General features: G+C 41.5%; 2 protein-coding genes across 6 annotated transcripts in view; both read left to right on the top strand.

Moving 5' to 3' along the window:
- The window catches only part of suco (SUN domain containing ossification factor), a 43965-nt gene extending 37555 nt beyond the window's left edge, over window positions 1-6410 (top strand). For 3 of the 5 annotated variants that reach the window (XM_019351486.2, XM_019351483.2, XM_019351487.2), the window contains 6 exons: window positions 123-210; window positions 350-454; window positions 1420-1574; window positions 1792-1883; window positions 2673-2728; window positions 3158-6410. In XM_019351486.2, coding sequence (XP_019207031.1) covers window positions 123-210; window positions 350-454; window positions 1420-1574; window positions 1792-1883; window positions 2673-2728; window positions 3158-3547 — 886 coding nt within the window. In that variant the 3' untranslated portion in view covers window positions 3548-6410. The remainder of the gene's footprint in view (window positions 1-122; window positions 211-349; window positions 455-1419; window positions 1575-1791; window positions 1884-2672; window positions 2729-3157) is intronic. The other 2 variants (XM_019351484.2, XM_025903164.1) reach the window with 2 other exon arrangements.
- Window positions 6411-8001: 1591 nt separating this feature from the next.
- On the top strand, window positions 8002-13785 carry mysm1 (Myb-like, SWIRM and MPN domains 1). The gene is made up of 20 exons (XM_003439740.4): window positions 8002-8124; window positions 8318-8390; window positions 8469-8539; window positions 8888-8962; window positions 9059-9143; window positions 9294-9392; window positions 9595-10114; window positions 10194-10428; window positions 10509-10639; window positions 10744-10847; window positions 10940-11017; window positions 11107-11189; window positions 11281-11335; window positions 12001-12051; window positions 12145-12219; window positions 12320-12508; window positions 12615-12747; window positions 12901-13006; window positions 13137-13194; window positions 13309-13785. The coding sequence occupies exons 1-20, from the start codon at window positions 8069-8071 to the stop codon at window positions 13603-13605; spliced, it is 2574 nt and encodes an 857-aa protein (XP_003439788.2). The 5' UTR covers window positions 8002-8068; the 3' UTR covers window positions 13606-13785.
- Window positions 13786-13912: the final 127 nt, after the last annotated feature.

Genomic DNA, 13912 nt, shown 5'->3' with positions numbered 1-13912 from the left:
CAAATCTAAACTGCAACAACAAGCAAAGTTTCAGTACAGATTTTACTGTCCTAATTTGTTTCAGATATTTGGAATCTGGGAGAGATTATTAGAAGTTATTTATATGTATCTGTGATTTCCAGATATCGTAAACAGATGGAAGAGATGCAGAAAGCGTTCAATAAGACCATCATCAAGCTGCAAAACACCTCTCGTATTGCTGAGGAACAGGTCTCATTGCATTAATCATCTTTAATCACAGTAAAATATGTTTGCAGTCAAGAGTCTTATTTACTCCAGCTACTGACAGCTGAGCAGTTGTGCTGACTCATTTCCTTTTCTTTTTTTCTTTTTTTTTGTATATTTTCAGGACCAGAAGCAGACAGAGTCCATCCAAGTCCTGCAGAGCCAGTTGGAAAACGTCACTAAACTGATGCTCAATCTCACAGCTACAGTCAGCGAGCTGCAGAGAGAGGTATGTTGCTATTGTTGATTGCTGAGTAGACTCTCTATTGCTTAGTTTTTAACAGAATTGTCTTTTTGTTTTGGGCTTAAAACCTTGTTGCTTGTGTTCAGAGAAGGATTTATTTTTCCTATTGAAAATAGAACATGATGCTTCTGGATCGTTAACATAATGTAGTTTAAACACCAGCTGTTGTCAGATCTCTTGCTGTTCCAGATATAGTCCAAGTTTGATTTTTATGTTCGGAGTAATGATTTTAGTAGTCGGGTACTTGAAATCCATCTGAAATGGAGTATGCCAGATAGTAGGTAATATAAGGATATTATCAGGAGTAACTATAAGCGAAATTAAGTATTATGGAACATAACATTCATTTTACTTAAAAGTTTGTTTATAAGTAGATAAACAGACAATTAAAAAATTGAGATTTTTTGTGGTTTCTCTCACAGAAGTATAGTGTGTGTAAAACCTTAATATTCATGGCCATCATGTACTGCTTTAACTTTTTTTTTGTCTCGTTGTTTTTTGTTTATTTAAAGTCTTTGGCTTCTTCCAAAACACGTGTAGAGTTTGACTTGAGGGGAAAGCATTTTTCTGACCTGAATATTTCAACATGTTTGGCTTTGACTTTTCACCAAAAGCACATTTTCTGAGCCCACATGGATTAAATGCAGTTACAGTAAAAAGGATAGAGGATGAAGTTTGTGTATCCTTTCTAGAATAACAACTTGTGGGTAGTTTGTCCTGGTTTTTCTTTCTTTCTTTGTTTTTGTTTTTTTTAAATACACTGGGCCTTTTGCATACAGTGTTTAGGCCAAACTAAAAGTGCTTTTGGAGTAAGGTCATGGAGGACATGGTACAAAACATCACAACTGGGGAAAGGACCACTCACTGTATCATAAGTCGACGTAGCTGTTGAATGTTTGTGATGTGTTGTGCATTGTTTCACTGTTGACTGCTGAACTCGTCCTCTGCAGGTATCGGACCGTCAGAGCTACCTGGTGGTCTCTCTGGTTCTGTGTCTATTTCTGGGGATCCTGCTGTGTCTGCAGTGCTGCCGCAGCTCGGCCCCCAGCCCCAGCACCAACTCTACTGCTCTTCCCAAGAGCAACCACTACCCCAGCCCCAAGAGGTTTGTCACCCACATGCATGAATAGGATATTGTATTTCTGAAGCTTTGCTATGACATTTGTTAAGTGTTGTTCAGTGTTTTCCTATTAGACTGAATACTGAAGCTGTTGTCTGTCAGTTGCTGTCATTCCCGCCCTGCTACTAACTGTAGAAAGATTGACAATCAAGGAATGAATGTGGCATCTTGTAAATGTCAGTCATTTTCCCCCCCTTATCAGATGCTTCTCCTCTTACGATGACATGAGCCTGAAGCGCAGGGTGACCTGCCCGCTTGTTCGCTCCAAGTCGTTTCACCTGTCCTCTACAGAAGGTAAGAGGTCTTCTTCCTACGTGCCCATTCACTTTTCAAAAATCTCTCCTCCAACACACTTTTGTTTTACCCATATCTTTCCTCCCTTTGATTTTCCAACTGAAACATAAGCAGCATTGAGATCTGAAACTACAGTCACGCTGCAAACCTCATCTAATCTTGCCTTTAGGCACTTTCAGGCTAACTGCTTTTGATCACTGCGTCTATTGCCACATAACTCTCCCCATCCAAACACTACTTAGCCTTGCTTCATTCTCTCCATCGCTCACTCTTTGTACCTCTGCTGTTGCTTTTAAGAAATGTTGCCAGGTTTAGTGACTGATATCCCTCTTGTTGCCACCGCCTAAAGCAACACGCGCCCACAGGGAAAGGCTGGTGCAAGCAATGAAAGTATCAGCTCTTGAAACCTTAAACTCCCTCTGCTGTTCATTACCCCCTAATGACGTGCATGCGTATGTGTGAGAGAGAGTTTGCCCTTGAGGGTGGGAGGCTGTCATTGCCAGCTTGCCACATGCAGGCATAAGGAGTGTAATAATAGAGCACAATGCTTTGCTGGCTCATGGTAGACATTTGCAAGTAGTATTCCTTAATAAAAACAACACCTGCTTTTCTATGATTTCAGCCTCAATTATTGTGCTAAATCTTGTTTTGACAACAAGCTATTACTACAATATGGATTTATGCCTTTTCATCTGTAAAACTACTTGCAAGGTCGCTTCATGCTTATTACATGTATGTATTCCTGTATCCCATTCCATCATTAACCTAGCCCCTTTCTCCCCTCCCCAGTAGGTCCAGATGACTTGTACATTGTAGAACCTCTAAGGTTTTCTCCAGAGAAAAAGGTACAGTGTCTGTTGGCTGTGATGGCCATCGTATACAAGTACTGTGTGTTTTTGTAGTCTCAATGAGTCTTTCTAATACGTCTGTTTTAGAAAAGGGAATTCCTTATTTTGTGGAGTAAATGAGATGAGGTATCAGCTGAGCAGTGAAAAGAATTAGCGAAATGCCCCTTAGCAACTTTTTGGCTTGCAGTGTGTGTGTGTATTTGTTTGTACACTGCCAGCTTTATTCGCCTCAAGTTTTTAATATTTTTAGAGAAGCAGATTGAGTAATGTGTTTTTGTTTTTCCCCCTCATTTTTAAATTCCATCATTCCCTTTTGAACTTTCCCACCTTCCTCCGGCTATTGTTTGTGACTTAACATTATTAGATGTTTAGTTTGCTGCTGAACTTTCTTAAATAATTTCTCCATCTCTTATGTTTACCTTGCAGAAAAAACGCTGCAAGACAAAGTCTTTGGACAAAGTTGAGACTCTGAAGGCATTCGATCCTTCTGCTCTCCTCACTAACAGGGATCCCAAGTGTAACGGCTTTCACCCGTGTCTCCCTGCGCCACCATCCTCAACACGCCCCCTTCCTCTTCCTCCTCCTCCTCCTCCCCCTCCTCCTCCCTTGCCTCCTCCCCTTCAACACCCCAGGAGGGCCCATTATTGCCCCGTCGTGCCTCCAAGGAGTTCCCCTCAGAGACTAGCAGCTGCAGCTCGTCCACCCATTCTGAGGAGTCGTACGCTAGCCGGCTCCCCCCTCCCTCTCCCGTCTTCCCCGCTGATGGCGTGTGCAACGGCCACGGGCTTTCTTTCCCCTCAGCCAGCCGGTTGCTAAGTCCCGTCAGGAGAAGCGCTCAACGAAGCGGCGGAAGTCTCGACAGACCGAGCTGCAGTTCCCGCACATGCCAGCGGGGAGCGTTGGTTCTCTGCCCAGCCTGCAGCAGCTTATGAAGGGAAACAAGGAGATGAGTGTCGGGACCATCGGGGTGACAGCCGTCACCGGACATGTCTGAATCCTCACGCGTCACCTTTACACGATTATCTGCTCACACCTGTGCACACACTACACGGTAGCAGACATGACAGACAGAAGAGGTCTTACCACATCCCAAAGAACCACATTTCCCATGAGCACCCAGGCGCACCGTGGAACTGAATTGGCTATGGCAGCAGTAGCTCGACGTCATTCAGTTCTTATTCACTCCTGTCAAAGACCCGTTTACGGTTATGTGCCTTTATATCTGTTCTAGACCTTCTAACTCTTAAAAACATGAAATTTAAACAGTTGTTGATGTGCACAAAAAGACACTGTGATAGGAAGTGAAACACCAAGAAGAGTCAAAACTATTGATGTGTGTTTGAGAGATTTTATTTTATTTTCATTTTTCTACTGGATAAGCACATTTGACCCATGAAAGTGGAGCACCAGTGAATTCATTTCCCCACTCTGAGCACAGTGAGGAGAGGTGCTGGTCTCAACTCTGTGTTCCTTGAAAAGTATTAGGCTGCTCTTTGGGATGAAATATGTCATTATAAAGAGGACTGTGGAGCATGACAAATGACTTCTCTTATCCTTATTTCCTCCTGTCTTTCTTTGCCATCATTTAACCTTGTCCATCCTGCCTTAGTCTCGAAATGACTGCAGGTGTTTGTTTGGGACCAGTGGGTAAAACAGTCTCGTTCTCGCCTTCTGTCTCTGTCAGTTTGTTCCAAACCAACCACGAGAGCTGAATGAAGAAAAGTCTACATGAATGTCTTAGCCCTTTTCTTTTCTTTTTTTAAGTGTCTCATTTAACTTCATAAAACAAATACAGTAGCAGCAGTCCAGCTCCTGTAGACCCTGCTCAGTTAGTTTGGGCTGGGCCCAAAAACGCTGTCACATTAGATTTTGTAACTGATAAAACAGCTCAGAGGCAAGAAGCTGTAATATAATTGTTTCATTACTTTTACAGTTCTTTCATTTGTAACTGAGCCATGTTTCTCTTAGCATTGCTGGTTCGGCTTGTTTGAGTTGCTGTCAGAGCCAGTATGGGGCTAAGTGTTTCCTGTTAAGGGCACAGTTTACTGTAGGGTAACCTTGGATAACGGAGCTGAATGTTTACACACACGCACACCCTCTCGTGGACCTTGCAGATGGGTCTGACAGATCAGCTTTATTTATCTATTTATTTATTTAAATGAACAGAGAATTTTCTAACCTAGTTGCTGGTTTGCCAGTCTCCCAGTCTTGCAGCGTCACAGTGGCTCAATGCAAGTTTGTTACATAGAATTATTACTCAGTGGTACTGACACATACAGTCATGGTGGATGGCTCAAACACATTTGCTTTCTTTCGTTTTATCTTACCTTATAACAACTTCTAATTGTACTCAGCTCAGCCTGAAATATCGGACAGCAATCGCATTTTATATCCAACAGAATAACAGTTAGAGGTTACATGTATGTTAGGAACACGCTGCTGCTTCTGTGTGTGTTCAGAGCTGCTGGAAAGTTGGAGATGCTTTATTTAGGAAGAAAAGAGGCTATAATGATGACTGTAGTACTGTGCTGTCTTCTTTGCGTTTCAGCATCTCTGCTGGATTGGCTAACTGATTTTATGTTACCCTGGCTGTTTTGTTAATGTATATTCAATATAACAATTCAGCAAAAACACTGCAGGAAGTTGCAGATTTGACAGGAGCATATTTGTTTTTGTTTGCTTTTAAAGAATAAATTTAATAGGGTTTTTTTTTTTTATCCCCCTCTCTATTTATGCAATTTCATAAAGGTTCTGCATGGTTGGCGTTGGACATCTTGACAGACAGAATTTTCTTCTAATGCTACCATCCCATAAGAGTGTCATTACCTGTTCTGACCAGCTTCTACTGCTCTTCTTTCCTTACATATCTTTATCCAGAAATGTCACCTCTGACCCCTTGTGCACGACTTCTGTCTGTGACTGTGAAGAAAACTTTAAATATGCCTGCTTTGATAAACCATTCTACCATGTTCCTATTAGCTTCAAATGCTTGTTCATTCTGCTTGCCTGCTTTTCTGTCTAGCTTTTTTTTTCTTGTGCATTCTTACTCTGGCCGTACACTCCTTTTACGTCTTTTATTCGCTTGTCATTGCTCTTTGATGTCACGTGTTTGCCCCACATCGAATGACAGCAGTGGTTTTTGAGGAAGAAATTAATTGTTGCTGAATAAAAGGGAACGCAGTAAAGATTAATCCAATTCAGAACACTATTAATGTGATTACTTATGTTCCAGGAGCGGAGCAAATCCAGAGGGTTTTTTTTGTTTTGTTTTGTTTTTTTTTTAAATCCCTGTTTGAATGTGTAATATGTTTGTGTGTAAACCTGTACGCATGTGAGATTATTTTTTTCTTGTCTCGTGTGTGTGTGTGTCTGTGTTATGAAAAAGACTACTTTAAATCGATTTAAACACATAACACGGCAAACAACAAGAAAGCACTTTGAGAGAAATTCTAAACGCTCAGTGTGCACTTTGTATGACTCCTTATGCCTTTTTGTTTTTCTACCCTTTATGTCAAGTGCTACCTTCTCTCTCTCTCTCTCGCCCTCTCTTTGTCTCTGTGAGTACTCTGAAGAGCTGCACAGTATTTTTGAGCAGGAGTGAGTTACTACAAAAAACTGTAGTGCCATTAGAAACTGTGAATTCTTTCTAAATAAAATGTTTTTGTTTCTTTGTCTTTCATTGGTGTCGTTTCATTTTCTCATTTGATGGATGTTGGTAAAGAACTATGAGATTTAAACAGATTTTAGCATAACTGCTATTTTACGTCTGTTGTCCCTAGGCAGGAAACATTTTAATAAAGAGAAGTAGTGATAGCAGTATACAGATTTGGGTATATACACATGCTTCATTCATAGAACCCCATCCTCAGTTTTAAAAGTAATTTGACAGTTGACTTAAAAAGCAATTAATGGCCATATGACACCTGTTGCTTTGTTCTTTTATGATAAAATGAGTATCAGGAGCGACCACATCAACAATCTGGCGCATTCTTAAAAAGAATGAATACGCTGTCCAGCTCAGCAACACCAAGAAAAACCCTTCACAATATCTAACCAAATCAGGAACACCCTCAAAGAGAGAGGCTTATCCTCAATCTACAATTAAGAGAAACTTTCAAAAATGCAAATACAGAGGGTTTATAAAACGCTGTAAACCACTGGTTACAGAGCAAAATGTGGCGAAGGTAAGGAACACCACATGACAAAGGATACTGCATCATCTGTCAAACATGGTGGGGGCAATGCTGTGGCATGGGTGTGTATAGCTGCCACATTAAGTGGATCATTAGTTTATTGATGTGACTGCTGACAAAAGTAGCACGGGGCTATACTCTCTCCTCAGATTCAGCAAAATTATGCAAAAACCGATCAGACAGCTTTATAGTGCTAATGGATAATAACTCAAAACCGTCTCAAGGCAAATGGCATAGTCCAAGTCAGTGAAGATCCATGAAGAAGGAATAAGGTGGTTGTGGTAAAGGTCTAGCACAGTATCTCAAGGGAAGGGAAACAGATTCGGTCATATCAAAATGCTGTAGATATCACCAAATGTGGATATGCTGCATCTGAAAGGATTCTAAACCTCTAGTAGACAATGAATGTAAGTTTTAAAAGGAATCCTCATATTTAAAGCTGTTTTCTTTTTTCACTGACTTTCAAACCCTCCCCAGGCTTTTATGCCTACTCATTCCTATGAGTTTCTAGGAAATCACTATCCAGCTATATTACGTTGGGGGAAGAAATCTATCAATAAAATATATAATATTACATATGTAATAGCAGTATATGTTTTAATTTGATGAATTAGAAGTCTAATAAAACTGAACATTAAAGTGCACATCTTATGCTAATTATTATTTATTTACTTATTTATCTTGCGGCGAGCATCACAATGATTCGCGGTCTAAAATGAGCCATTTTTACCCCCTCTTACTGCAGGGACAGCTTCCCTTTAGGCTGACTTGCTGCCGCTATTAAACAGAAGGTTTAAGAGTGGGTAGTTGGGGCTGTTGTGCTCATGATATCCTGTAAAAGGTCTCATGACATGACATATGACATCATATAGATCCAAGAGAAGAAATAAGCGCATTTAGAGCACTCTGAAGCCTGAACCTTAGGCTAACAAGGTTTTATTATAAGCGTCCAATATAAATAATAATAAAAAAGCATAATAAGCCCACTTTAAGGTGAATTTAAACCAGAAGGTGGCAGTAAAGCAACATTAAACGTATTAAACGACATCCAGCCACAGGGTGTCGCTGTGAGTCACACTGCCCTCTGTTCTCCTTCAGCGCGCCTTCTCTGTTTTCTCTCAGCTGTTTACGTTTATCGAGTAACATGGAGGACGAGGTGGATGTTGACATTGAAGGAGATGACTTTGATAACAATATTGGGTAATAACGCCTGCTTATTTGGATTAATTGATGGCTGTGCTGTTTGGTGGGCTTCTGTGCTGTGGTCTACGCGAGTTAGCGGTGACCCGGATGTTGGCGCAGGCAGGATAACAGCAGCTGGGATTAGCTCTGTAGGCGGCTGGATGGTGTACGTCTGCTCTGCTGATCACAGCTTCTTTCCTCGCTGTTTTAGGGAGATGGACGGAGGAGGTTTGGTGCAGGAGCAGTTCATGCAGCCTACGGGGAAGAGCAGCGCCTGGATATTGGTATGACTTCTTCAAGCTCAGTTGTTTTTCTACCTGCGTCGGGTGCTCGTGTTGACTCTCCGTCTCTCGTTTGTACAGCCCTGGGAGCTGGACAGCTCCATCAGCCCGGAGAACAGAGAGGTGATAGAGAGGATGCTGCTAGAGGAACAGTATCCTTTTTCTGCCTTTAAACGCACCACACAGTGATGCATTGAGGTTAACTACAGGAATCACAGGACGCAGCTGGGAGCTAATAGCTAATATTAGCCCATGCTGTGGGTAATTTAAATATACAGACAGATGACAAATTAAAAGAAAAAAAAAAAGTAACGCTTGACCTAGTAAATGGAATTATAGTGGGGTAATGTGTTATATGTTATGTTCACTTGTCCTGTTAGTGCACGAGTAACCGAAAACATCTCAACATAGTTTCAACCAGTAGTTACATAGATTTAGATAGTTTAAATACTAGTTTTGTTGCTGGTTATGAAATCAGTTGTCCTTAACTATAATTGAAGATATTACCTGACAGGTAAGGAGATTCCTGACCACATTTGGCACAGTGATGCTCACAAAAACCCCAAAGTGAAAAAGTGAGTGATTTCTTCCATCAGCCTTCACCATGATCGCACTACACTGATTCCTCATTTGCTTGGTATTCATGAACCCCTCTATGTGTGGACATTTAGGTCTCCGGCCAAGAACCTGGCTTCGTCTTCTGGTTCAGCCTCTCGATGGTCCCAACAGGAGAAAGAACTGTTTGAGGAAGGCCTGGTATGCTTCCTCTGCAAGTTAACTTTTGTGTCTGAAATATCATTTCTGTTTGGGAAGGTCGGCCTTTAATGGATTCAATAATTGTTTTAAGTGAGTCAGATTGTGTGTATTGTTCAAATTGTTAAGTTGCTGAGGTGTGTTGTTCTACAGGCTCGGTTTGGTCGAAGGTGGACTAAGATTGCTAAGCTTATGGAAAGCCGTACCGTTCTTCAAGTCAAGAGTTACGCCAGGCAGTATTTTAAACATAAGGTAAACATAAGTCCACCTGGATTATACTAACAGCACAAGACAGATTTCTGTTATGTAAGCTTAATTGTAGTCATCCGCAGATATAAACCTGCAATTTAGTCCAACTACATATGCTCATATGCAACCAGAATGAGTCCTTAGCAATGGTATGTTGGAAAATAAAAGTAAAGAATAAAGAGACTTTCGTATACACATTTTTCAGGCAAAATCAGAACCTGGTCCTGCGGCTCCCTCTGTAGCTCCCATAATACACCTACAACCTCCTCAGCCCACCTCCAGTCAAGTGTCTACTCTTGCCAACGCTGTCCGCATAGAGAAGCTTTCTGACGATGAGGATGAGGATGTAGACATCACTGACGACATGAGTGATGATGAAGAAGGCAATAAACTGCAAGCAGTCCTCAGCAGTGACTGTGGGCCTGAGGAGAAAACAGACTCTGGGAGTCAAAGCCCCACAGAAGAACATGTAAGTTTGAGTGGGGTAGAGAGCATCCAGGAGACGAAGGAGAAACCCAGCCACAGCTCTCTTTCTCCACAAAGTCTTCAACCCTCATCTTTCCCTGGTTGCTCAGAAGATCCTGGAGTAACAGAGCAAGATGAGAAGGTCAACAAGACGGCATCGGTATTTCCACAAAGCTGTCAGACACCACCTCATACAGACTCAAAGGAGATGTTTTCAGCAGGGATTGCTCAACTGGAAGAAGCCTACAGTGATGGAATGGGTGCTTCACACTTACTGTGTTTTGTGTATTTACCTCACAGTCATAGGACAAATTAATAACACACATTTTGATCTCCTAGATTCTGCTGACAAGTTTGAGAAGAATCTAAATGATAGACCATACAAAGACCAGGAGGAGGAGGAGAATGAAGATGATGAAGAGGAGGAGCTGAAGGCCCCTGAACAAGAAATAGAGATGGACACAGAGACCATCACCGAGGATGAGAAGCAGGCTATCCCAGAGTTCTTTGAGGGGCGACCATCAAAAACCCCTGAAAGATATCTGAAGATTAGAAACTATATCCTGGATCAATGGTAAACTAAGCATACATGTTCGATATCTTTGTTTACACAACTTTGCACAGAAAGTGGTTATTACTGTTTTTGTCCACTAGGTTGAAGAGCAAGCCTAAGTACCTAAACAAGACATCGGTCCGCCCTGGTCTAAAGAACTGTGGAGATGTCAACTGCATTGGGAGAATACACACCTATCTGGAACTCATTGGAGCAATCAACTTCAACTGCGGTAAGTCTGTGTCTCTGAATCTTTTACAGCATCTGGTTTTGGTCTTCTGATCTGTGAATTTTTATCTTCTTTTTGATGTTAAAGCTCTGACTTCCTTTTTGTAGAGCAAGCTGTGTACAATCGTCCAAAGGTGATGGACCGCTCCAAGCATAAGGAAGGCAAAGATGTACTGGAGGCCTATCAGCTCGCCCAGAGGCTGCAGAGCATGGTAGGTACCCATAAAGCAATAGACGCTGACACTGGAAGCATTTAAATTTTAAGCATGCCAGAACTTGACTTGTAACTTCTGACTGGTTGTAGCGAACCAGGAAGCGGCGTGTGCGGGACATTTGGGGGAACTGGTGTGATGCTAAAGACTTGGAGGGACAGACATATGAGGTATGGACACTGCACAACAACTTTTAATCAAATTACGACATAGATTGTTACTAATGATGTTTACCGATTCTGTGTTTTTTCTTTATCAGCATCTAAGTGCAGAAGAATTAGCTCTACGGAGAGAGGAGATGAAGAAGCAGCCTAAACCTTACAAAATGTCCAGATACCGAGGGTGAGCACAGTGGACTGATGCAAAATGTACCAAATTATAAACACAAGGAGGTTTATGATGTGGATGTTTATAATGCCACTCTATCCACCAGCTCTTTTGACCCCTTCCAGCTGATTCCCTGCAGATCTTTTGAAGAGGATATAAAGGTCAGTGATCATTCTTATCAAGATTTTTCACCGATACACTGACTAACCACACCACTTTTAAAAAAAAAAAACCCCTGAAAAATCCTGGATGTGTCTGTAGTTGTCGTGGCCTCCATTGATCAGGCTTGTTCTGTTGCATCTTGCAGATACAGAATGGATACTAGACTATTTGTCTTGTTTCTTGAGAAATTCTTCAGGAGATTTTTCAATGTAATTAGTCCAACTGGGGTAGACTAATGAGGAAGTGCCATTTTCATGGGGATGGGGAATGCTTAATCTGCAGTAAATGGGTGGTACATGTCAAAATTACATCCACATGAATACCACCACAGGACTTCTAATGGTGCCTTTGCTCCAATTGAAAGCACACATCCCAGGTTAGGTGGGCAAAGCTAAATTCAGTGTGATGTCAGTGTGTCTGTTGTTGGCCCTGTGATGGACTGGCAGACTCTCCAGGGTGCTCATTGCCTCTTGCCCTATGTCAACTGGAATATACTTCAGCCCAGCCTATGTTGGATAAGGAGTTAAGAAAATAGTAGGTGACTGGATTATTAGATATACCTTATATTATATTTTCTTCATTTTTTTTGTTCCATAAACTAAGAGGATCCTTTCTCCAAAGTAGTCATCAATTATTCTAAGCTGTTCTTTACTGATCACCCTAGGAACCATTCCAGGTTATAGTCTGTGCTGAGACTCTTCTCATCATGGATATGGTATGTTATACACACAATCACAAGCTGATTAGTTTTTTTCATATATGTACAACAGGTTTTACCTATATTGACAGATAACTTTTCTGTAATCAGCATGCACACGTGTCAAGGGGGGAAGTCATTGGTCTGCTAGGTGGAACTTTTAATGAAGAAGCAAAAGTATTGAAGGTAGGTCAAGAAGTCTGAACCAATGTGACAAACAGGATAAAACTTTTAATAACATTATATTCAGAAAAATATATTTTGTGACTAATAAATCTGTGTTTAGATCTGTGCAGCAGAGCCATGTAACAGTGTGAGCACAGGTCTGCAGTGTGAGATGGATCCAGTGTCTCAGACACAGGCCTGTGATGTGCTGTCATCCCTGGGATTCAGTGTAGTGGGCTGGTACCACTCGCATCCCTCCTTCCACCCTAACCCTTCACTGCGAGACATAAACACGCAGCACCAATTCCAGGTAAAATTGACTGAATGAAATAAGTTTGCACCTGACTTACTTGTGAACTTCTGGTTTTATTTTCACTTCTGGTATTATTATTATTTATTTATTTTTAATCTTTCAGAGTTATTTTTCACGTGGTGGAGCCCCGTTTATTGGGATGATAGTGAGCCCATATGATCCAGCTAACGCCTCCCCCCACTCCCAGACGACCTGCTTATTGGTAAAAGAGAACCAGGAGCCTTCAGGCCCCCAGAGTAAGTCTAACACACATATACATGACTCAAACTTCAAAACAGTTAAGATCAAGAGGCTTTGAAATCAAGCTGACAATGTAGGTCAGTGATTTTGTGTACGCAGTAACACACTTTATCCTCTGGCTCAGTCTCTCAGCCTCTGTTCCTCCCCAGAGCTGCCGTACAGATTCGACTTCCTGTCATCACAAGACATCCCCAACTGGGATCAGACGATGAGGAGGGCTCAGTGGATCATCCACAAATATTCTCAAGCACCAGGGTGAGTGAGACACAAGACTGTATTGTCTAATCTTGAACTGATGCCCCAAAGCTGATCCTAAATTTTATTGAAATTTTTTTTGGTGGTGTGTCTAAGCATTTTATTTTTTATTTTTGCTGTGGCTGGTCAGGAGTGTGCAGATGGACAGACTATTCCGGAGAGACTCCCATCTCACATGTTTGGAGAAGGTCAGTTCGACCATCAGTCCTCCCAGTTTGCAAATTTCAGTGACTATATGGAGTGACTTTGAGCTGCTTTTACTGTTTTAATGTCTGCCTAACTACACAACCTTCCCCATGTAGATGCTGGCATCACTGGCAAGGTACTTGGAACCCCTCCCAGATGAGGTGGGAGACTCCTTTCTCACCCAGATCCAGGCCCTTTTCAAGTCTGACTTTATTTCCAAGCAGCAGTTGCCTGATTGTGAAGAAGGAGAACCTTTAAATATCTCATCCAAACTGGTGGACTCGGGCGAACTAACTTTTGATCAGCCAATCAGCCCAGAGGAAGAGAAGGACCAAGGAGACTCTGAGACTACTGGCAGCACAGTGTTGCATCTAGGCTCTGTATTGTCAACCGAACATGACTATTTACTGTGAATAACCATACAGCAGCATACTTAATAGCGAATGACACTTTTTGTGAATACATTGTGGTATTCAAATAATTTTTTACTGGGTGTGTGTGAGATAGAGAGTTTTTGCCAGTGAAGTTATCATGAACGTTTTCTCAGTTTAACAGATTTCTTTATGACATCAAAATAAAAATCTATTTTTATATTTTGGGTCTTTTTTATGAGTGTTTTTAGAATATGTGGTGGCTAAGACATTCAAAGGGGCCTCTTGAGAAATCAGAAAATCAGACATGCAGTAGTACGGTTAGGTTAACTGGTGATTCTAAACTAGG

This window comes from Oreochromis niloticus, linkage group LG23, assembly GCF_001858045.2.
Source record: "Oreochromis niloticus isolate F11D_XX linkage group LG23, O_niloticus_UMD_NMBU, whole genome shotgun sequence".
NCBI lineage: Eukaryota > Metazoa > Chordata > Actinopteri > Cichliformes > Cichlidae > Oreochromis > Oreochromis niloticus.
The sequence above is the reverse complement of the archived record's forward strand: the minus strand, read 5'-3'. Positions and strand labels throughout refer to the sequence as shown.

What these genes read in the sequence shown, in the direction of transcription:
- mysm1 (XM_003439740.4), top strand. Translation starts at nt 8,069, where the DNA reads ATGGAGGACGAGGTGGATGTTGACATTGAAGGAGATGACTTTGATAAC. An exon ending in AGCAATCAACTTCAACTGCG is followed by an intron (nt 10,640 to 10,743) that starts GTAAGTCTGTGT and finishes TCCTTTTTGTAG; the next exon opens with AGCAAGCTGTGTACAATCGT. An exon ending in GGAGCCTTCAGGCCCCCAGA is followed by an intron (nt 12,748 to 12,900) that starts GTAAGTCTAACA and finishes GTTCCTCCCCAG; the next exon opens with AGCTGCCGTACAGATTCGAC.